The sequence below is a fragment of the Bos indicus genome, chromosome 6, assembly GCF_029378745.1.
Source record: "Bos indicus isolate NIAB-ARS_2022 breed Sahiwal x Tharparkar chromosome 6, NIAB-ARS_B.indTharparkar_mat_pri_1.0, whole genome shotgun sequence".
In the NCBI taxonomy this organism is placed as follows: domain Eukaryota; kingdom Metazoa; phylum Chordata; class Mammalia; order Artiodactyla; family Bovidae; genus Bos; species Bos indicus.
The window spans coordinates 22,860,852-22,884,546 of record NC_091765.1 but is presented as its reverse complement, the minus strand read 5'-3'; the positions used below and the strand labels follow the sequence as shown (position 1 = coordinate 22,884,546).

General features: G+C 39.2%; 1 protein-coding gene across 2 annotated transcripts in view; it reads right to left on the bottom strand.

Moving 5' to 3' along the window:
- The window catches only part of MANBA (mannosidase beta), a 127,666-nt gene that overhangs the window by 64,327 nt on the left and 39,644 nt on the right, over positions 1-23,695 (bottom strand). For both annotated transcript variants that reach the window (XM_019962379.2, XM_019962381.2), the window contains exons 8-10: positions 8,812-8,963; positions 5,839-5,956; positions 3,919-4,005 (exon numbers count right to left, since the gene is read on the bottom strand). In XM_019962379.2, coding sequence (XP_019817938.2) covers positions 3,919-4,005; positions 5,839-5,956; positions 8,812-8,963 — 357 coding nt within the window. The remainder of the gene's footprint in view (positions 1-3,918; positions 4,006-5,838; positions 5,957-8,811; positions 8,964-23,695) is intronic.

Below are 23,695 nucleotides of genomic sequence, written 5' to 3'. Positions count from 1 at the left end.
CATAAAACAATTTTCAAATGCTCAACATAAAAAGGCTCAGAGTTGCAATTATTCATAAAATTATAACCACTGCCTTTCTGCATGTGTATTTTTACATGTCAGAAAACTCATCAGAAAATGAGCAGTAATGTTACATGTGGGAAGACATTTTAAGAAACCTCTGACATTCTTTTTATCTACATTTTATAAACATTGATAAAATATGGTTCCTCTTCTGTTTTATAAAAACTGATGAAAATATAATCCCTTTTACTAAAAGGGAAAAACAAATCAACTCATCACTATCTGGCCCACCACAAAAAGGTTCTAAGAAATACAAAGGGCAGAAGACATTACATTACAGCGGTTAGTTTCTCAAAAGCAAGTTGGAGTTTTTGAGGAAGAAACAAATAAGACAAAACAAACACTACTGTGAGAGAGGGACTGAAGTCCCACACAGTCTCCAGCAAGATCAGAAAACCACCAGGACAGGTAGAGAGAGCTTTACAAAGCGAGTGAATACCACAAGAGATTCTGGAATTTACAAAGACGTGAAGCATTCTAGAGGAAAAAAGATTAAGACATCAAGAGTCTGTCCTCTGAAATAACTATGTCATATCTTAAGACTTTGGCCACTTGATGGGAAGAGCTGACTCATCAGAAAGGACCCTGATGCTGGGACGGGTTGGGGGCAGGAGGAGAAGGGGATGATAGAGGATGAGATGGTTGGATGGTATCATTGACTCAACGTACATGAGTTTGAGCAAACTCAGGGAAGTCTAGCATGCTGCAGTCCATGGGGTTGCAAAGTGTTGGACATGACTTATCGAATGAACAGCAATGTCTTAAGAAATCAACTAAGGTTAAGTCATTGAATATATCTAAATACAGAAAAAGAAATTGAGGAATCTGAAAACCCTGCATGATCTGGGCTCATTGTAGGCCAGCCCTTCATAGACGGGAAAGGATTCAGTTCTTCTGACACACTGGAAGATAACCCAGCAGAAGAGGGCAATTAAATCTCTTTGAGAACAACAGAGTGAGTCAATGGTCAAGAGAAATTCTTTTGGAACATGTTTTAGCAATATAACCTCATTGGTATTCATAGCTTCTCTTGCACTGGAATGGATGATTACATGATGGGTTTCAGCTGATGTTCTCACTGTGGTCTCCATTCAATATGCTAAGTAATTCACATGTGAAATAGAGATGTATTAAGAATACCTTCAGAGAAGGCAATGGCAAGCCACTCCAGTACTCTTGCCTAGAAAATCTCATGGACGGAGGACCTTGGTAGGCTTCAGTCCATGGGGTCACTACTAGTCGGACACGACTGAGCGACTTCACTTTCACTTTTCACTTTCACGCATTGGAGAAGGAAATGGCAACCCACTCCAGTGTTCTTGCCTGGAGAATCCCAGGGACGGGGGAGCCTGGTGGGCTGCCATCTATGGGGTCACACAGAATTGGACACAACTGAAGCAACTTAGCAGCAGCAGCAAGAATACCTTAAAGAGATGTATGTCATTTAAAAAATTAAAGTTTGTGTTTTTTCTAAACTAGTCTTATAAACAATATTTCCTTATTTGCCCCTGGAAATACTGTTTCTAAGGTAGCTTCCCTGATAGCTCAGTTAAAAGAATCTGCCTGCAATGCAGGAGACCCCGGTTCAATTCCTGGATCAGAAAGATTGCTGGAGAAGGGATGGGCTACCCACTCCAGTATTCTTCGGCTTCCCTGGTGGCTCAGCTGGTAAAGAATCCACATGAAATGCAGGAGACCTGTGTTTGATCCCTGGGTTGAGAAGATCCCCTGGAGAAGGGAAAGGCTACCCACCCCAATATTCTGGCCTGGAGAATTCTGGCCATGGACTATTCAATCCATGGGGTCACAAAGAGTCAGACACAACTGAGCAATTTTCACTTTCACTTTTCATATACAGGTAAAAGAGGGCTATGACCAACTGTGACAGGCCTGCTTCTGGTACTGACGAAAATACAAATACCGAAGAGACAAAAAACTTCAGTGACTCTATGCTCACACACCCTTCAAACTGACCTAGAATTTTATGATGAGCTTTACTTTAAAATTTTAATAAACCCTGCACAAAAAGTTCTCTTTAATAATACATAAAAGAACTGAAAACGCATAGATATATTTTAATTGTGTGAAGGAAAATTTAAAATAAGACTGAAATGTTTACAACCTACATAACTACAATTAATATTTTAAAAGTTATTCATTCATCCATCCACTTATACATCAGATGACTAATACAGCCGGGTCATGGGGGAACTTGCCCTAAGCCTCAGGGAGATTACAACCTTGATGGAGTGACAAAACATTGAACAAGTAATTTCAAGTGTGATGTATGTCACAAAGGGAAAATGACCTAATCTAGACTTGCAGACATAGAAAGTTTCTTCCCAGAGAGTCATGCCCAAGGTAAGACGAGTCAGAAAAAGAACGACTGAGATCACCCACAGAGGAGGGTAATAGGGCAAGGCATTCCAGGTCAGGGAAAGTACGGGGAATATGGTATCTAACGAGGCTGGGGAGACAGGCAGAGACAAGATAGCGCATGGAGGATCTTTAACTGTATCTAGAGGGCTCTGAGTAAGGGATGATTCAATGCTCACTTTCTAAACTTAAGAAAAAACGGACACAGAAAACAAACTGTGACCCAGTGAATTATTATTATAAGGCAATCACACTTGCAACACCATCCAGACTAAGAAAACTTCACCAAGACCCCAGGAGCCCTCATGTACCCCTTCCTAATCACAGTCCTTCCTTCCTTCCAAAAGTAACCAGTATCTTGAGTGCCATAATATTTTTTTCATTTCTTTTGGTTTTCCCCACAAATATACATTCACAGACACCAATTTTAACTTATAGATTTTAACATACTCGGTAGATTTCGATCCACTGACATTCTTATCCTTACTGAATTTCAAATTGTCCCACTTATAGATTTTAACATACTTATAGATTTTAACATACTCAGTGGATTTCAATCCACTGACATTCTTATCCTTACTGAATTTCAAATTGTCCCACTTATAGATTTTAACATACTTATAGATTTTAACATACTCAGTGGATTTCAATCCACTGACATTCTTATCCTTACTGAATTTCAAATTGTCCCACTTTTGGTCGGTCAATCTCATCAATATTCTTTTAACATATCTTTGGTAGCCTCCTTGTTATTTGTATGCCAAAATATTCCAGCATCATCTCCTGTTCCAGACCTGGAACCAGCCATTTCTCTAAGAACTCTTCTCTTAGTGGGAAAGACTATTTCAATACAAGGATGCTCAATTTGACTAGGCTGTTTACTCTTTTTAAGACTTTTCAGTGAACAGAGCTAGGATATAATCACTTCTTTGCATTTATAGATCTATAAATACAAGGTATTTATATGTGGAATGCAACAGAAATCAAGGAGTTAAGAATCAAAATTTTTGGCCTGAGAAATTCAAAGACCGGTATTGCCATTTATTGAGGTGGGGAACACAGCAAGAAAAGCAAGTCTGGGGAAGGTAATATAAGTTTGGTTTAGACATGTTACATTTGAGATTCCTATTACACCTCCAGGTAGGGCTACCAAGCAGGGAGCTGGATAATAAGAACCAGGAATTCAGCAGAGAAGTCAGGGCCAGGAATAAATCTGACAGTCATCCACCAATAAGTGGAATGAGAACCATGAGACTGGATGGACTCACTCAAGGAGTCAATCACCTGGCTGATTTTTTTTTCCCCATGGGATTTAATAAAGAGAACAAAAAGAAACAAAGAGAAGAAATTAAACACAGCATTGTAAATCAGCTGTACTTCAATGGAATTTAAAACAAGAAAAACAAGGACAGGTTTAACAAAACACAAAACTAAAACTTAAGCCTTTACTTCTTCTTGGAATGTTACGTAATGACATACCTGGTGAGTGACTTCTTCTCTCACGGAATCCATGAAATCCTTATCGGTTGGGTAAAGCGCACAGGCAAACATGAAATCCTGCCATATCTGGCAAATCAAATAAGAGGCAACACAGTACTTCCATAGGTTTCATTGCACAGAAGGAAAGTCTTTGTCCTAAACCTTGGGCATTATCTTTCACGCAAACGAAAATCAACTCAGCCCGATGTATGTGACCATTTTAGCAGCACAAGGCATGGGGCACTAGGAAAGGCACTTTACAAACTCACCAGAGCCGTAGGGAAACCTGAGAAGAGAAAATGTTAGGTGGGCAGAAAAGAAAAAAAAAAAAAGAGGAATGCAAATAAGGAAATAGTGCTTGTATTGTGGAGAATGTGAAATTCAGTAAACATTTCTCCCAACCTCTCCTCATTTCTAATTCATTCTAATTTTCACCAGGAATTTGGTTTTGAGAAATGGTCCAGACTGTTAAGAAATGTACTTTTTTAAAAATCGAAGAATTAACTTTTCATGGCCAAAAGGATCCCTTTATGGACATTTTAGAGGAAACCACGTAAGTGCAACTGGGCTTCCCAGGTGGCGCTAGTGGTAAAGAATTCACCTGCTCATGCAGGAGACGCTAAGAGAAATGGGTTCGATCCCTGGGTTGAGAGGATCCCCTGGAGTAGGAAATTGCAACATACTCCAGTATTCTTGCTTGGAGAATCCCATGGACAGAGGAGCTTGGTGGACTACAGTCCACAGGTTGCAAAGTGCCAGACACGACTCAGGATGCACCCTTCAGGGAGACCACAAGGAGCGTGGTTTAGAGCACAGTGCCGTATCTGTCGGCCTGAATCAGAACTGCAGTTCCACCATATACCCACTCTGTGAGTTTGGGAAAGTTAGTTAACCTCTCCACATGCCAGTAAAACGGGGATAGAGAACAACAGTAACTCCCTCATATGCTGGGCATGAAGATGAAATAAAATAATAAATGCAGAGCACTGAGAACAATGTCCAGAATATTCCAGAATATTGACACATCATGACCATCAGCATTATCAATATTATTAAAATTACTACTCTTCTATGAAGTGCTTTATATTTTAGAACTGTAAGACTAGAATTAAAAGAATATATTTCCTTTGCTTAACCCTCACCAATGCAAACTATGTTCAGAGGTACTTAATGACAGTATTAAGCACATCTTTTAAAATGTAATCATTTTTCTTCTCTCTAGGTCTTGTTAGATCTCCTTAAAATTAAAATGTTTTTAATATTTTACTTTCCTTTTTATGCTTAACCTATCACAAAGAGAGTTACAAAGAAAATATAGATATATGCTTAGATATAACCAATATGCAGAATGTCTAGTATTTTAAAATAATCAAATAATTATGATATTTACTATCAATTATGGCTCTGGGTTTGCTAGATGCCATTTATTTCTCTGCCCAAAAAAAAAAAAAAAAGTGGAACATCATTCTTGGCTCTGAGAAAAGAAGGAATGGGCTATGATGCCACTTATATGTGGGATCTAAAATATGACCCAAATGAATTTATGAAAGAGAAACACAGACATAGAAAACAAACTTATGGTTATCAAAGGGGAAGGAGGTGGGGAGGGATAAATTAGGACTTTAGGATTGGCAAATACAAACTATTAGATATCAAATAGATAAACAACAAGGACCTATTGCATAGCCTAGGGAACTTTATCCAATATCCTGTAATACACCACAATGGAAAAGAATATACATACATATGTATAACTGCATCACTTTGTTGTATACCCGAAACTAGCACAGCATTGTAAATAAACTACACCACATCAACAACAACAAAAAGGAATGGGCAATGCCACCCACTCAGAACACTGGAGGTCAAACTGAGGATATGGTGACATATCTACAAAATGGTGAGCTGTCAACTACGCACCATTATGCCTAGTTCATCACAGAGTTCGTAGAATTCATCCTGCTCATAAACTCCTCCTCCCCAGACCCGCAGAGCATTCATGTTAGCATCCACAACAGACTGCAAGAGGAGCCGCAACCTACAGAAGAAAGTTTTAAAACAAATGCTAATTTAAAATCTTGGGAACAATAAGAAATGAACAAAATTTTAAGAAATATGCTGTGGTTGATAAACACATTTCAAATAACTGTTAGAAGAACACATTTTAATTATGATGGTTTGGATACAATGCACAGTGAAGAAAATGAGACAAAAGTATATATATACACATTAATTGTAATTGTAATTGACTTCCCTCATAGCTCAGACGGTAGAGAATCCATTTACAATACAGGACATCCAGGTTTAATCCCTGGGTTGGGAAGATCCCTTGGAGAAGGGAATGGCAACCCACTCCAGCATTCTTCTCTGGAGAATTCCATGGACAGAGGAGCCTGCAGGCTACAGTCCATGGGGTCGCAAAAAGTTGGACACGACTGATCGAATAACACTTTCACTTCACTTTCTAACTGTAACCACATAAAAATAAATGTAGAAAAATTATGAGTGATATCTTTTCTCTGCTTTCTAAATTTTCAGTCACGCTATTACACTATTTTTAAAATTAAATTTTTGTCTTAAAGTTATTCCTGTTGTAAACCTTAGAAACTATGTGTTCATTTTATACAACCATTTCAAACTGTAAAGCAAAAATCAGAGTTTGAATATTAGTTTCTAGCTCACCCTCATTTTTTTTTTTTTAAACAATTCCTCCAGTCCAGGACCCCCTTATCTAGTAAATTTCCTTCTTGCTCTAATTCCTATTTACATCACCTTCAGGAAAGTTTAGAAATTTGCATCCACTTTGACAGCATGAACCTTCCATTTCCAGAACAGCACCCAGAAGGGAAGAAAAAAGTCCAATAACAGGAAGACCATGGACCCAGAGCGCTGTGCTCCTAGTAAAGACGCCTATGGGCAGGTTTACTAACTGACCCAGTTGCTCAGTACAGTCGCCACCAAAACCTACCAGGAGCAGAGTGAAAGTGTTAGTCGTTCAGTCGTGTTTGACTCTTTGCAACCCCATGGACTGTAGCCCACCAGGCTCCTCTCTCCATGGGATTCCCAGGCAAGAATATTGAAGTGGGTTGCCATTTCCTACTGCAGGACGGCTTCCCAGGCTGTGCTAGTGGTAAAGAACCCTCTACCAATGCAGGAGACGAAAGAGACAATCCCTGGGTTCAATCCCTGTGTTAGAAAGATCCTCTGGAGAAGGGCATTGCAATCCATTCCAGTATTCTTGTCTGGAGAATTCCATGGATAGAGGAGCCTGGTGCGTTACAGTCCATGGGGTCACAAAGAGTCGGACATGACTGAAGCGACTTAGCATGTGTGCACTCCAGGGGGTCTTCCCAACCCAGGGATCAAACCTGGGCCTCTTGCATTGCAGGTAAATGCATCTGAGCCACTAGGGTGAAGAGGAGACAGCAAATTTTCTGTGGTCTGTCTGGAGAATGATTTTATTTTCATATGAAATTCAAAAATATTACACATTTTAAAGTAAAAGGATATTACTATAGATACAACTTTAGGCAAAATTAGAGTTTACATATACCAACCACATCTACATTCTAAACATAATATACCTCAATGCATATTTGTATAATGTAAGTAAGTCCATCACTTCATGGCAAATAGATGGGGAAACAGTGGAATACTTTATTTTGGGGGGCTCTAATATCACTGCAACTGGTGATTGCAGCCATGAAATTAAAAGACACTTACTCCTTGGAAGGAAAGTTATGACCAACCTAGACAGCATATTAAAAAGCAGAGACATTACTTTGCCAACAAAGGTCCAGCTAGTCAGGGCTATGGTTTTTCTAGTAGTCATGTACGGATGTGAGAGTTGGACTGTGAAGAAAGCTGAGCACCAAAGAATTGATGCTTTTGAACTGTGGTGTTGGAGAAGACTCTTGAGAGTCCCTTGGACTGCAAGGAAATCCAACCAGTCCATCCTAAAGGAAATCATTCCTGGGTGTGCATTGGAAGGACTGATGTTGAAGCTGAAACTCCAATACTTCGGCCACCTCATGTGAAGAGCTGACTCATTAGAAAAGACCCTGATGCTGGGAAAGATTGAGGGCAGGAGGAGAAGGGAATGTCGGAGGATGAGATGGTTGGGTGGCTTCACCAACTCAATGGACATGAGTTTGGGTGGACTCCGGGAGTTGGTGATGGACAGGGAGGCCTGGCGTGCTACAGTCCAGGGGTCGCAGAGTCGGACACGACTGAGCAGCTAAACTGAAGTGAACTGAAATGTGTTTATTTTCACCTCACAAAGCTTATTTTTAGTGTTACAAAGATAGCAGTTTATAAATATAATCAGGAAATATTTTCTTGTTAACTTCTATTTTCAGAGCTTCAGAAAGACACTCTGAAGATTTCTTTAGTTCTTTTTATTAAAGTATAATAAACATGAAGAATGTGTAAATTCTTAGCATGAAGAAGTAAATAGTTTTGATAAAGCATTACATTACCAAATTTATCATTTACCATTTTTTTGGTAAATCATACCAAACAAATAAACAAAAAAAACCCACAATATTCTTCAAAAAAGAATTTTAAAGTCAGATTTAATCATCTTTTTTTACAGGGGCTAACTATCCAAGATGCACATTAGCCATTTTCTTGTTCCTCTAGACACAATTTATAAAAATTAGATAGTTTCAGCAGCCTCAAATAGTTTAGCTGTCAGATGGCCTATAGCTCATGAGAATGAAATGACTTAAAAATTTTTTCCATTCTAGAGTTTTCATCATCCTAGATTTATATGTTACCTCTTGGTTCCTTCCACCAGAACAACAACAACAAAAAAACTTAAAATGAGTAGCTCTTAAGCTCTGTGGGATTGATAATAATAAGAGGAACAAGAAATAAAAGATGATAACTTACATGGCAGAGGTTACTCTATCCTGGAATGAATCTGCAGGGATCCAATTTGAGCCTTTCAGAAATATGGGAAGTCCATTAATTTTGAAGTAGAAACTCAGACCAGGAGAATTTTGTATGGGCTCTTGTACAAGTTCCACTGTCCTAAAATAAACCTATTGTTAACAGAATTAAATAATGAATATAAAATTTAAAACATAAGCATATGCCAAAACCAAACTATATTATTTACTATAGCCTTAAAAAAATACGAGTTTTTATTTTTTAAAAAGCAAACTTCTGAGCAGTTTATATGCAGATAATTTAGTGTTAATTTTTTATCCACTTGAACCACTTAATGAGAAAGAGCATTTTTAAGAAGATATATATGTAAATTATTGCCAGATTCTGTTATTTCGCTTTGAAAAGAAAAACACAGAAACCATTAAAGAGTGAAAATATATTGTAGTCTTTCCCATGAAGTAGCATTTGCAATAATGACACAAAATATATATTTGAGATAACATTTCAAAATTAAAAGAAAAATTGATACTACTTCACAAAAGTGGGGGAGAAAATTCACCAGTTAAGCAGATACACCTTTAAAAAACACATTCTCCTTTCAGTGCTGCTAAAATCTGCCAAAATGTGCACCTTAGAATCAAAGAAAGACAGCACAAGGTATTTCATTATTTAACAATTTTCCATCTTAGGACCTCAATATTACAAAAACCATTTTGTTTAGTGGGCAGTTTAATCCTAACTAATTATCCATCAAACTCAATGTCTGAGAGAGCACAAGTAGAGAGACTGGAAATGCGAGTGATGTTTCCACCGGAAGAAGGGACGGAAGCACAAAGTCCAGTGTCATCACTGCTGCATGAGAAGCTAAGATCTTTGTCCCAGAGACAGTCCAGCCAGGTTTCTCCACAGTTAAGCATGAGCAGCAAACTAGAAAAGATTGTATTCTTATCCAAATCTTCATTCTTTCCAGCCATAAACTGGATCAAGGAATGAGGGAGATAGTTGCATACCAATAAAGCCTCATCTTGAAAACAAGATTATGCATTTCTTCTCTAACTAATTAATAGATCAACTTATTTCATGTAGTAGAAGTGCCCACTGTTCTTCCACTTTCTGACGCTTACCCTAATTAATATGACATAACAAAAGACACCAGAGTTAATTGTAAGAGACACAGAACAAGGCCTTGATGAGGATGATCTTGACAGAGAATTACCACATCTGCTTTAGGATGCAAAGATGTTCTTTTAAAAAATGGTTATTTTCAGAGGTAACTTTAAAACATCTTGATGGTAGTTTCAAACATCTAGAACAACAGTTATTTAAGTGTGACTAAGGAACTGGCGACCCACTCCAGTGTTCTTGCCTGGAGAATCCCAGGGACAGGGGAGCCTGGTGGGCTGCCGTTTCTGGGGTCACACAGAGTCGGATACGACTGAAGTGACTTAGCAGTAGCAGCAGCAGCAGCAGCAGCAGCAGGGGACCATACGGGATCCCTGGGGACCTTTCAAGGGGATCTCTGAGTTCAAAACTATCTTCACAGTAAAGCTAAAACATTATGTGCCTTTTTCACTCTTACTCTTTTGAGGGGACAGTGGAATTTTCCAGAAGCTACAAGATGTGTGATGACATCATTCTGACAGCTAATGGAATGCGTGTTTGTATATTCTTGTGTGTTCTATAACAGAGGTTGAGTGTATAAAGAGGTGGGTTTTCAGAGATTAGCTCAATGTGTTCTCAGTACTACTCTGCTCTTACCAGCTGTTGGTGGTTATTCCTGCTATCATCTCTGTAGCCTCATTACTGTTCAATAAATTCTTATTTTTAAAGCCAAAGTTTTCCCTGCAACTTATACAGAAACACAAAAGGATGAGGTACCTTTGGTGAACTTGTTCAAGTAATAATTTTTAAGTTGTCAAATAAAAATAAATTTTTATTTTTGAGACTCATTTAATGATATTTCATCTCATTCTAAAAGTAAACATATTTATAATGTTTTTCCTAATTTTTATCTTAAATTATTGTCTTAAAATGGGACTAGAAGATTAACATTCTCACCTACCACCACACTGTCTACATTTAAAAGTGCTGGAAAAAATAAAACTGATTTATCAGAGAGTCTTCTGACTCAAGGAAGGGAGGAATCTACTCCAAAGAAACTGGGGAAAATAATAAATGAGATTGTGATGAAAGCCATATTCCCTTCAACTTTATAGATGGTAATAATTTATCTTACAGTGCATTATGCAATTGGAGAAGGAAATGGCAACCCACTCCAGTACTCTTGCCTGGAGAATCCCATGGACAGAAGAGCCTGGTGGGCTACAGTCCATGGAGCTGCAAAGAGCTGGACACAACTTAAGTGACTTAGCACTCACACATTATGCAATGGAACATTTAAATAATAATAATATTTATGGTGCCAGTTACATTGTAGTATCACTTTGAGACCAATCATTCTAAGTATAAAGAAAAAGAAGTTGAATATTTTAAACTTAGATGTGATAAGCTCTTCTAAAGGCTAATACATTCTTTACTACACTGTAGTACATTGTTTATGTCATATTATAATATTTTTTGAACTAGAAATGAAAAAACCCACTAGCACAGGGTTGGTTATCACACTGCATTTGCTAGAGAAGCACACGTGCTAGCTAAGAGAGTGTTACAGAGGGTAACATTGCTGCTGCCTTGGCAGAAATCAAGGCAGTGTCTCCAATTTGTGCTGGAGTCATTATATTCCTCACCTTCGTGCATTTATTGGTGGGAGGAGCCAGTTTCACTTAAGGACGTCCTTGATAAAGCAACAAAAAATCATTAAATCTATTAAATCCCAATCTTGAATACACGTCATTGTAGTAGTCTGTGTGATGAAATGATGAAGTGGGAACTGTGAATAAAGCATCATGCAGGATGGATGTGTTGAGGAAAAGCATCTGGGCCGCAGTTTGAGTTGTAAGCTGAATTAGCCATCTGGTTCACAAAGCTTTATTTTAACTTGAAAGAACCACTGGACAAACTACGTTTATTCAGATTGGTGACTTGCTAGACATTTTCTTGAAAATGACTAACTGAGCCTTGTCATTTCAAGGCAAATTACAGTTAAAAATTAGAATTTAGAAAAACTTGTACACCCTACCAGGAGCTTGAGAACTTCCCAATACTTAAAAACATTTCAGAAGTTATTGACTGTGATATTAACAAATGTGAATGTGATTTTTATATACTGAAATGGTTTAACATCTGGAAACATTTAAAAATCTCCAGAAATCAACATTTTTCAAATAACCCATGCATTATATTACAATATCATACATGCATAAAAGACCCATCACAACTCGAGCCCAGAAATAAACTCACGCGCCCATGGTCAATTACTTTTCGACAAAGAAGGCAAGAATATACAATGGGAAAAAGTCTCTTCAGCAAGTGGTGCTGGGAAAGCTGTAAATCAGTGCACATAAACCAGTGAAGTTAGAACACACCCTCACACAGTAGACAAAAATAAACTCAAAATGGCTTAAAGACCTAAACAGAAGACCTAACACCATAAAACTCCTAGCAGAGAACACAGGCAAAGCATCCTTTGACACAAATCTCTTAGGCTGGTCTCCCAAGGTAATAGAAATAAAAGCTAAAATAAACAAATGGGATCTAATCGAATTTACAACTTTTTGCACAGCAAAGGAAACCATAACCATAAACAAGACAAAAAGAACCTATGGACTGGGGGGAAAAAAAATGTTTGCAAATCATGTGACTGACAAGGGATTAATCTCCAAAATTTACAAACAGCTCATGCTTCCAGGGCTTCCCTGGTGGCTCAGACAGTAAAACGTCAGCCTGCAATGTGGGAGACCTGGGTTTGATCCCTGGGTTAGGAAGATCCCCTAGAGAAGGCAGTGGCACCCCACTCCAGTACTCTTGCCTGGAAAATCCCATGGACAGAGGAGCCTGGTAGGCTACAGTCCATGGGGTCGCAAAGAGTCGGACAGGACTGAGCAACTTCACTTAGTACTTCATGCAGCTCAATATAAAAAAAACCAAGTAACTCAATCAAAAGATAGCCAGAATACCTAAACAGGCATTTCTCCAAAGAACAGATACAGATGGCCAACAGGCACAGGAAAAGATGCTCAACATTGCTAATTATTAGAGAAGTGCAAATCAAAACTACAATGAGATATCACCTCATGCCAGTCAGAACGGTCATCGTTAAAAAGTCTAAAAATAACACATGCTGGAGAGGGTATGGGGAAAGGGAACTCTCCTACACTGTTGGTGGGAGAGTAAGTTGGTGCAGTCACTTTGGAAAACAGTATAGAGTTGCCATATGATCTAGCAATCCCATTCCTAGTGATACATCCAAATGAAACTATAATTCAAAATGATACATGCAACTCTTGTGTTCCTAACAGCACTATTCACAATAGCCAAGATACAGAAACAACCTAAATGTCCAACAGAGAAATGGATACAGTGGATGCCGTATATATACAATATGGAATACTACTGGATGAAAAAGCTGCTCACTGATGCAGTGAGTTCATTTGCATCACATTTAAGATTCCACATACAAGTGATATCGTATGGTATTTGTCTTTCTGACTGACTTCACTTAGTACGCTAATCTCCGTGTCCATCCATGTTGCTCAGTACTCCATGCAGCTCAAACAAGCCTCCAGTTCTTGGTGAAAATGGTTGGGACAGTCAACCAAGAAACCTTGGTTTCTTCAGGTAACGTAAGATCAGCATTTCTTGTTGCTTCTCCTGGCACTCCTCTTCAAATTTGGGAGTTTTTTCCTATGTAAATGTTCACTTCTTCACAGTTTATTTTTGCAAAATAAATAGCCTTCAAATTTTTTAAGAGTTTTAAAAGCTTGGAATTTCACTGTACATTGTTTAAAGCATATATATTTGTATCTGATTAACCTCATCTAAAATTCTACACTAAGGACAGAAAAATTCAGAAGGAAAAAGCCACACTAGCAGAGGACACAAATGAGCTGATTCATACATGTCCACATTTTCTTTGACTCACACAGGACTTTAAAGCCAAGATTATCTTTTCAGAATTCAGCCTTCTGGTACCCTAGCTTCATAACGAGCATTCTTTTTGTCTAGGAAAGACTTTCTGCAGCTTTTTTCAATGATGAATTGAGATTAAAAAGAATGAATAAAATTTTTCCAAATTTCCAGAAAACTTCACAGATGAAGAGATATTTCTGGGCTTTGCTGATAGCTCAGTGGTAAAGAATCCACCTACCAATGCAGGAGACATGGGTTTTGGTTCAGGAAGATCCCACATGCCTCAAAGCAACTAAGCCTGTGAGCCACAAGTACTGACCCTGTGCTCTAGAGCCCGCAAGCCACAACTACGGAAGCCTGCGTGCCCTAGAGCCCGTGCTCCCCAGCAAGAGAAGCCACCACAGTAAGAAGCCCGTGCACTGCGACTAGAGAGCAGCCCCTGTTTGCGAGAACTTGAGAAAAGCCCATGCGGCAATGAAAACCCAGCACAGACAAAAATTAATATTTTTTTTAAAAAAGAGATGTTTCCAAAAGAGCGAATTCGGCAAGTTTCAAAGAATGATTTTCAGGAAGCAAAGCAAAATTTGGGATTAATCGCCTTGATTTTTGTATGAACTCCACGGTTGATACTGGCCACATATGCAGTACTCTTATGGAGCTAACCACAACAGAGATTTATAAAAAAGGATCCAGGTGTTTTAAGATACCTGTAAGTACAGCAGCAGTCTTTCCAGAAATAGAAGACTACTTCTTTATTTCAACTCTATCACCTTCTCTATGGACTCTAATCTAATATCTGATTAACTCACACATTTGATCGCTGTATGGAGCATCTGGAGTGCTACCAAAAAGAATCCCAAGTTACTTTGGGGTTTTTTAATAACTGCCACCACTGATGTCACATTTTACTTTGATTCCTTAGTTTTAAAACAATTATCTAGTAAAAAAAAATTAATTTCAATTCTAAAGATACTAAAATTAGCAAAACATCTCATATGTACTCAGTCGCTTCAGTCATGTCCGACCCTTTGGGACCCTATGGACTATAGTCCACCCTGTTCCTCTGTCCATGGGATTCTTAAGGCAAGAAAACTGGAGTGGGTTGCCAATTCCTTCTCCAAGGGATCTTTCTGACCCAGGGATCAAACCCGCATCTCTTCTGTCTCCTGCATTGCAGGCAGATTCTTTATCCAACGAGTCACCTGGGAAGCCAACATTTCATATATGAACCCAAATATGCACTTACCAAGCAAAATATTATATATTACACATCACATTTCACACTTTTCTCTATTTCAAGTTTTTTTTAAGAAAAGACTTAAGTTTTTCAGAACAGTTTAAGACTCACAGCAAATAAGCTGCAAAGCTTATCCCCTGATCCCATACATCAATATCTACCCCCATTATCAACATCCACAGTGGCACATTTGTTACAACTGATCAACCCATACTGATACCTCATAATCACCCAAAGTCTATAGTTTACATGAGGGCTCACTCACAATGTTGTACATTCTATGAGTTTGGACAAATGCATAATGCATGTATCCATCACTATTCTGGTGTTAGAGTGGTTTCACTGTATTAAAAAGCCTCTGTGCTCTACCTATTCATCTCTCCCTCCACCTCCCAACCTGTAGCAATACCACTGATCTTTTAACTGTCTCCATAGTTTTGTCTTTTCCAGAATATCACATAATTGGAATCATTTCAGATTAGCTTCTTTCACTTAGTAATATGACTCACATTCTAAGGTTCCTCTTGAAATAACTTGCTTGACAGACTTTATAATACCCCACCACTTACTTTCATTTTTGTAATTTACTTAAAGTACTCATTAATTTTGCCTCATATTATCTCCCGTCATACTAAAACTATTTCTCCAAAGTTACTCCTTTTAACAAAAACAAATTTCAGACAAGATATTCTTTCCTGTCCAAAAGAAATACAGTCAGCACTTTCCCTTCCCCACAGTGCCTGCATTCTTTTTAAGACCCAGTACATCTCTGCTGCATGGGCTACAACCAAAATCTGTAACTTCCCCAAGGCATTCTGTCTGAGACTGTGTTGCTGGCTTGCGACCTGTCCAGTAAACATAAAAATTAAAATGCATATGTCTAATGTCGATGGAAGACAAGTAAGAAAGACATAAGCCTAACAATATGGATTTCAATGAGATACTTTAAAAATATGAAAATATTTTTGCATAAAGCAAGCCCAGGATAACAATGAAACCATCAGGAAACATGAACAATAGAGAGCCGATAAGAGAGGGCCGAAGAGCCGGAGATGAGGGAAAAAATTCCTCTTTGACACAGTACTGAGTGTTAACAAGCATGTGAGCATGAGTAAAGGCGAAATACAAACACTTTGGAAAACAGTTTAGCACTCTCTGTAAAAGCTGTACCCATGCATACCCTAGCATTCAGCAATCTCACCGCCAGCAGAAATTCTGGTGGGGGAATACGTGCTCCGAGGGTCATACAGTAATGTTCATAGCAACATTATTCAGAAAAGCCAAAAATGGAAACTACCAAATCTCAACAGCAGAAAGTGTAACACAATGAAATATTACAAAACAGTGTAAGTAAACAAACTAGGGTTACACACCACAATGTATCTAAATGTCACAAATATAATGTTGAGCCAAGGTAGCCAGTCATACAAATGATGTAGTTCCATGGAAACAAAACTGAAAACCAGGCAAAAATAAATTATAGTGTTAGAAGCCAGTTGTGGATCCGCAGAGAGGAAAGCGGGTAGTAATTAGGGAAGCTGGCAAGAGCCGGGAACCTCTGAGGTGCTAGTAATTCTCTTGTTACTCAGTCAGGATGACAGCTACATGAGTGTTCAACTTCTGATCACTCATTAAACATTTTACTTATGTTCCGTTTCTTTTCTCTTGTGTGTTATACTCTGCAATAAGTAAACACAAATCCCAGTCTGACACATTCCCACCAAATAAAGGCTGGAAAGAACTCAGACTAAGAGACTCCTGCCAGGAAACAGATTATGATGGCAAGTAGCAGTCACATCTCTTCACTTGCTAAATAATGGCAAGTTCAAAAACATTAAGAAATTTGGGACGGGCAAGAAACTGAATTTCCTGGAAGAACTACTCCAGATGGAAACAAAGGTGAATTAGGTATCAGCTCTCTTAACCAAATTTGGAAATAATTTATACTTTTAATCTACATTTCAGATGCCAATACTGATTTCTGAAATTTGCAAAACAGCTCAAATTTTTACATCATTCTGATTTCCTCTTGTGAGCAATCATGTAAGTGTAGGGAGGCATAAGAGATCATTCACTTCAACCTCTACCAGTCAAATGGACATAAAAACTCTTTAAAGTTCCCTGCAAATGAGTTTGGAGTTGCTCTTTAGTTACCCATTCTAGCATAAACACCTTGACTCTGGTACAGCCTCTCCTGGGAGTAATCTCAACCTCAAACACTCCACTTCAAGCTCTCGTCTTCTCTCTTGTTGGTCCTACTACAGCTGAATGAAAAAATACCATCAGTTCAGTTCAGTTCAGTCACTCAGTCGTGTCCGACTCTTTGTGACCCCATGAATCGCAGCACGCCAGGCCTCTCTGTCCATCACAAACTCCCGGAGTTCACTCAGGCTCACGTCCATCGAGCCAGTGATGCCATCCAGCCATCTCATCCTCTGTCGTCCCCTTCTCCTCCTACCCCCAATCCCTTCCAGCATCAAAGTCTTTTCCAATGAGTCAACTCTTCACATGAGGTGGCCAAAGTACTGGACTTTCAGCTTTAGCATCAGTCCTTTCAAAGAACACCCAGGACTGATCTCCTTCAGAATGGACTGGTTGGATCTCCTTGCAGTCCAAGGGACTCTCCAGAGTCTTCTCCAACACCACAGTTCAAAAGCATCAATTCTTCGGCGCTCAGCCTTCTTCACAGTCCAACTCTCACATCCATACATGACCACTGGAAAAACTATAGCCTTGACTAGATGGACCTTTGTTGGCAAAGTAATGTCTCTGCTTTTGAATATGCTATGTAGGTTGGTCATAACTTTCCTTCCAAGGAGTAAGCATCTTTTAATTTCATGGCTGCAGTCACCATCTGCAGTGACTTCGGAGCCCCCCAAAATAAAGTCTGACACTGTTTCCACTGTTTCCCCATCTATTTCCCATGAAGTGATGGGACCAGATGCCATGATCTTTGTTTTCTGAATGTTGAGCTTTAAGCCAACTTTTTCACTCTCCTCTTTCACTCTCATCAAAGAGGCTCTTTAGTTCTTTACTTTCTGCCATAATGGTGGTGTCATCTGCATATCTGAGGTTATTGATATTTCTCCCGGCAATCTTGATTCCAGCTTGTGTTTCTTCCAGCCCAGCGTTTCTCATGATGTACTCTGCATATAATTTAAATAGCAGGGTGACAATATACAGCCTTGATGTACTCCTTTTCATATTTGGAACCAGTCTGTTGTTCCATGTCTAGCTCTAACTGTTGCTTCCTGACCTGCATATAGGTTTCTCAAGAGGCAGATCAGGTGGTCTGGTATTCCCATCTCTTTCAGAATTTCCCACAGTTTATTGTGACCCACACAGTCAAAGGCTTTGGCATAGTCAATAAAGCAGAAATAGATGTTTTTCTGGAACTCTCTTGCTTTTTCCATGATCCAGTGGATGTTGGCAATTTGATCTCTGGTTCCTCTGCCTTTTCTAAATCCAGCTTGAACATCTGGAAGTTCACGGTTCACATATTGCTGAAGCTTGGCTTGGAGAATTTTGAGTATTTAATAGCGTGTGAGATGAGTGCAACTGTGCGGTAGTTTGAGCATTCTTTGGCATTGTCTTTCTTTGGGATTGGAATGAAAACTGACCTTTTCCAGTCCTATGGCAATTGCTGAGTTTTCCAAATTTGCTGGCATATTGAGTGCAGCACTTTCACAGCATCATCTTTCAGGATTTGAAAGAGCTCAACTGGAATTCCATCACCTCCACTAGCTTTGTTCTTAGTGATGCTTTCTAAGGCCCACTTGACTTCACATTCTAGGATGTCTGGCTCTAGGTGAGTAATCGTACCATTGTGATTATCTTGGTCATGAAGATCTTTTTGTACAGTTCTTCTGTGTATTCTTGCCACCTCTTCTTAATATCTTCTGCTTCTGTTAGGTCCATACCATTTCTGTCCTTTATCAAGCCCATCTTTGCATGAAATGTTCCCTTGGTATCTCTAATTTTCTTGAAGAGATCTCTAGTCTTTCCCATTCTGTTGTTTTTCCTCTGTTTCTTTGCACTAATCGCTGAGGAAGGCTTTCTTATCTCTTCTTGCTAATCTTTGGAACTCTGCATTCAGATGCTTATATCTTTCCTTTTCTCCTTTGCTTTTCGCTTCTCTTCTTTTCACAGCTATTTGTAAGGCCTCCCCAGACAGCCATTTTGCTTTTTTGCATTTCTTTTCTGTGGGGATCGTCTTGATCCCTGTCTCTTGTACAATGTCATGAATCTCAGTCCATAGTTCATCAGGCACTCTATCTATCAGATCTAGTCCCTTAAATCTATTTCTCAAGACCGGGGACAGACTGTGGCTCAGATCATGAGCTCCTTATTGCCAAATTCAGACTTAAATTGAAGAAAGTAGGGAAAACCACTGGACCATTCAGGTATGACCTAAAAATACCATAAATAACAAATTAAAGAACCAGCTCGCCTTCCAGTTACATTATCTCTTTCCTTTATCCTTTCTTCCTCTCATCACCTTCACAGCTCTCTTCTGAATCTCCTAAGGAGCAAAATTACAAAACTGATTCAAGTGTTATTGTTACGATTTTAATGAGCTAAAAAAAATAGTACCTTGACTTCTACGTGATACAGAATTATCATTCCCCTAACATTTTAGAATAAGAAGATAACTTCAAAAACCACAGAAGAGAAACATACTGAGTTTTGAATTCAAGCCTCACCTAAACTTTAAAGTATTGCTCAAATATGATAAATATAATTAGCATGTATAAAATCAGGATAGGCAGAGGGTTCAGAAAACAATTTTAAACCTACCACATACCTATAATGGCTTGCAAAACACCACCAAACCAGCCTAAAATGTCACCATCAGAAATCGGTGGTTCTAGCATAGAAAACCCAGAGATACACCCATGCACCCTATGGTCAATTATTCTATGACAAAGGAAAAAAGACTAAACGATATTGGAAAGACAGTCTCTTTAATAAACGGTGCTGGGAAAACTTAACAGCCACATGTAAAAAAGTGAAATTAGATCATTCCTTAACTCCATACACAAAAATAAGCTCAAAATGGATTAAAAACCTAAATGTGAGACCAGACACAATAAAACTCCAAGAGGAAAACATAGGTAGAACACTGACATAAATCACCGCAACATCTTTTTTGATCCATCTCCCAGAATAATGGAAATAAAGGCAAAAATAAACAAATGAGACCTACTTAAACTCAAAGGCTCTTGCACATGATAGGAAACAATAATCAAAATAAAAAGACAACCCAGATTGGGAGAAAATATTTGCAAATGTTGTGACCAATAAGGGATTAGTCTCCAAAATTTACAAACAGCTTATGATGCTTAATAGCATCAAAACAAACAACCCACTCAAAAAAAGAATGGGCAGAATACCTGAATAGACTTTTCTCCAAAGAGGACATACTGCTGCTGCTGCTAAGTCGCTTCAGTCGTGTCCGACTCTGTGCGACCCTATAGACGGCAGCCCACCAGGCTCCGCCGTCCCTGGGATTCTCCAGGCAAGAACACTGGAGTGGGTTGCCATTTCCTTCTCCAATGCATAAAACTGAAAAGTGAAAGTGAAGTCGCTCAGTCGTGTCCGACTCTTAGCGACCCCATGGACTGTAGCCTACCAGGCTCCTCCGTCCATGGGATTTTCCAGGCAAGAGTACTGGAGTGGGGTGCCATTGCCTTCTTTGAAAGAGGACATACAGATAGTCAATAGACACATGAGAAGATGTTCAACAGTGCTAAATGCAAATCAAAACTAAATGCTAAATGCAAATGCAAAATGAGATATCAATTCACATGGGTCAGATGGCTATCATCAAAAAATCCACAAACAACAAGCTGGAGAGGGTGTGGAGAGAAGGAACCCTCCTGCACTGTTGGTGGGAATGCAAATTGATACAGCCACTATGGTGAACAATATAGAGGTTCCTTAAAAAACTAAAAATAGAGCTACCATATGACTCTGCAATCCCACTCTCAGGCATTATCTGGAGAAAAACATGGCCCAAAGAGATATATGCACCCCAATATTCATTGCAGCACTGTTTACAATAGCCAAGACATAGAAGCAATCTAAATGTCTACCAACAGAGGAATGGACAAAGAAGATACTGTACATATATGGAGAAGGAAATGGCAACCCACTCCAGTATTCTTGCCTGGGAAATTCCACAGACAGAGGAGCCTGGCAAGCTACAGTCCATGGGGTCACAAGGGTCAGACACAACCAAGTGACTAAACAACAGCACATTCAGGAAATGCACCAATCACAAGTTCAGCTGCATAAATGATCAAGGGGTGAACGTGCCCGGGTAAGCAGGTGAAGGAACAGAACACGCGAGCAACCTTTTCATGCCCCTGCCCATCTCTCTTCCCCAAACGTAACAATTAACCCGGGTGCTATCAATGACAGATTTTTTTTTTTTAAGGTAAACTTTCATTTTTTTCAATTCAACATAATTTATTGGGCAACCATAATATGCCTGGTGCTGAGGAGACCGGTAGTGAAAGAGGAATCCTGCTTGTGGAGCTCACACTCTGCTGAGAAGAACAGAGTAATTCAGTAAATCAGTAGTTACAAGTGTTCACCGTGCTGAGTGTTCTGAGAGTAGAGGAATGACCGGAGCTGACATCAGGGTACCCTGGCAAGTCACTGGGTTTCAGGATACACTGAGTGGAAAGGGCAAAAATTACAAATGGCCTATGGATCAACAAATGGTTGTGTTGTCAGAATGCCAATTAGGGCTTTGTTTTCAGCTGTATGAACATTAGGGCCACTTCATTCTTCCCAAAGTTAAGAAGTATAGGGGATGTGTGGTGCAGAGGGGAATATATTGTCACTGGAGCTGACTCCAAGCTACCAAACTGTGTACGAGGCTCCAGCTAACTGAAAGACATGTGAAGTGAATATACTGAAAACATTGCAAAACAAAATTTCTCTCTACAAGAGAAAAAAAAAGATACAGTACATATAAACAATGGAATTACTCAGCCATTAAAAAAGAATGAAATAAGGCCATTTGCAGCAACATGGATGGACCTAGAGAGTGTCACACTGAGTGAAGTAAGTCAGATGGAGAAGGAGAAATACCATAGAGCATCCCTTATATGTGGGATCTAGAAAGAAATGATACAAATGAACTTACCTACGAAACAGAAAAAGACTCCCAGACTTAGAAAATGAACTTAGGGTTGCCAGGGGAAGGGACAGTTCGGGACTTTGGGAAGGTCATGTACACACTGCTATATTCAAAACAGATAACCAATAAAGACCTATGGTACAGCACATGGGACTCTGCTCATTGTTATGTGCCAGCCTGGATGGGAAGGGGGTCTGGGGGGGGATGGAAACATGTATATGTATGGCTGAGTCCCTCTGCTGTTCACCTGAAAATACCACAACATTGTTAATCAGCTATATCTCAGTATGAAATGTTTTTGGTGTTAAAAAACTAAAATTAAAAAAAGAAATCAATAATTCTTTCAAAGTGAAGATACTGTGACTCTCAGAAAAGAGACGCACAGTTTTCAACCCCAGTGCTGCCTCACAATCCTATCACAGTCCCTTAGCCCTCTCCAGCCTTTTCTCAAGTCTTCACTTTCCTCAAATATCTAGCTTGGCCCCCATTACTTAAGTAACTTAAGTAGTTCATCCCCTGCCGATGGCTACAATGATCTATATTCTGTTGACTTACACATCAGTATCTTTAACCTAGATCTAATTCTTAAACTCTAGACCCACATAATGAAGTGCTCATCAAATATTATTTTGGGGGTATCTCTCAATCACTCCACACAAAACACCTGTAACACAGAAATAATTTTCATTCCTTCTCATCTTCCAAATGTGTTCTTCGTTCTGAGTCTTTGACACAGAATTGCTACCTGACATTCAGTGGCACAAACCAGCAAATTAAGAATCATTCATAAATCATCCTCTCCTATCTCTATACATCTTTAAGCCTCCTAAATTTCTCTCAAATTTTACCTCCTAAATCTCTCTCAAATCTAACTCCTCAGCAGTTGTCATCTTGTGCCTGAGTTACCACCATAATCTTCTGACTAATCCTAATAAATGACTAATCCTAATCCTGTCATTCTTCCAATCTTATCTACATAATCTACATAAAACAAGTATGATCACTGCTCTCCCCTTGCTGCTGCTACTGCTAAGTCGCTTCAGTTGTGTCCGACTCTGTGCGATCCCATGGACTGCAGCCTACCAGGTTCCTCCGTCCATGGGATTTTCCAGGCAAGAGTACTGGAGTGGGTTGCCATTGCCTTCTCCTGTAACTGCATAGTGATACACTAATTCAAACTTACTGCTATGGGGGAAAAACACCATTTAATGAGACATGAAGACAAAGCACAAACCTGACTAAGGAGACACACGCTGTGGACCACAGCAGTGCTGTGACCAGAGCAAGTGGGGGGACAGGGGAGGGGAGATGGATGGGTAAACTACAGCGTTGGGGGTAGGAGGCTGGGGTCTGGATTGATGACGACTAAGCAGACAGCAGGATGAGACAGGAAATCAAAACCAATGATGAAAGCAGACACACCGTCAGAGAACTCCAACAGCAAGGAAAACATACAGAACTGTTCTTTT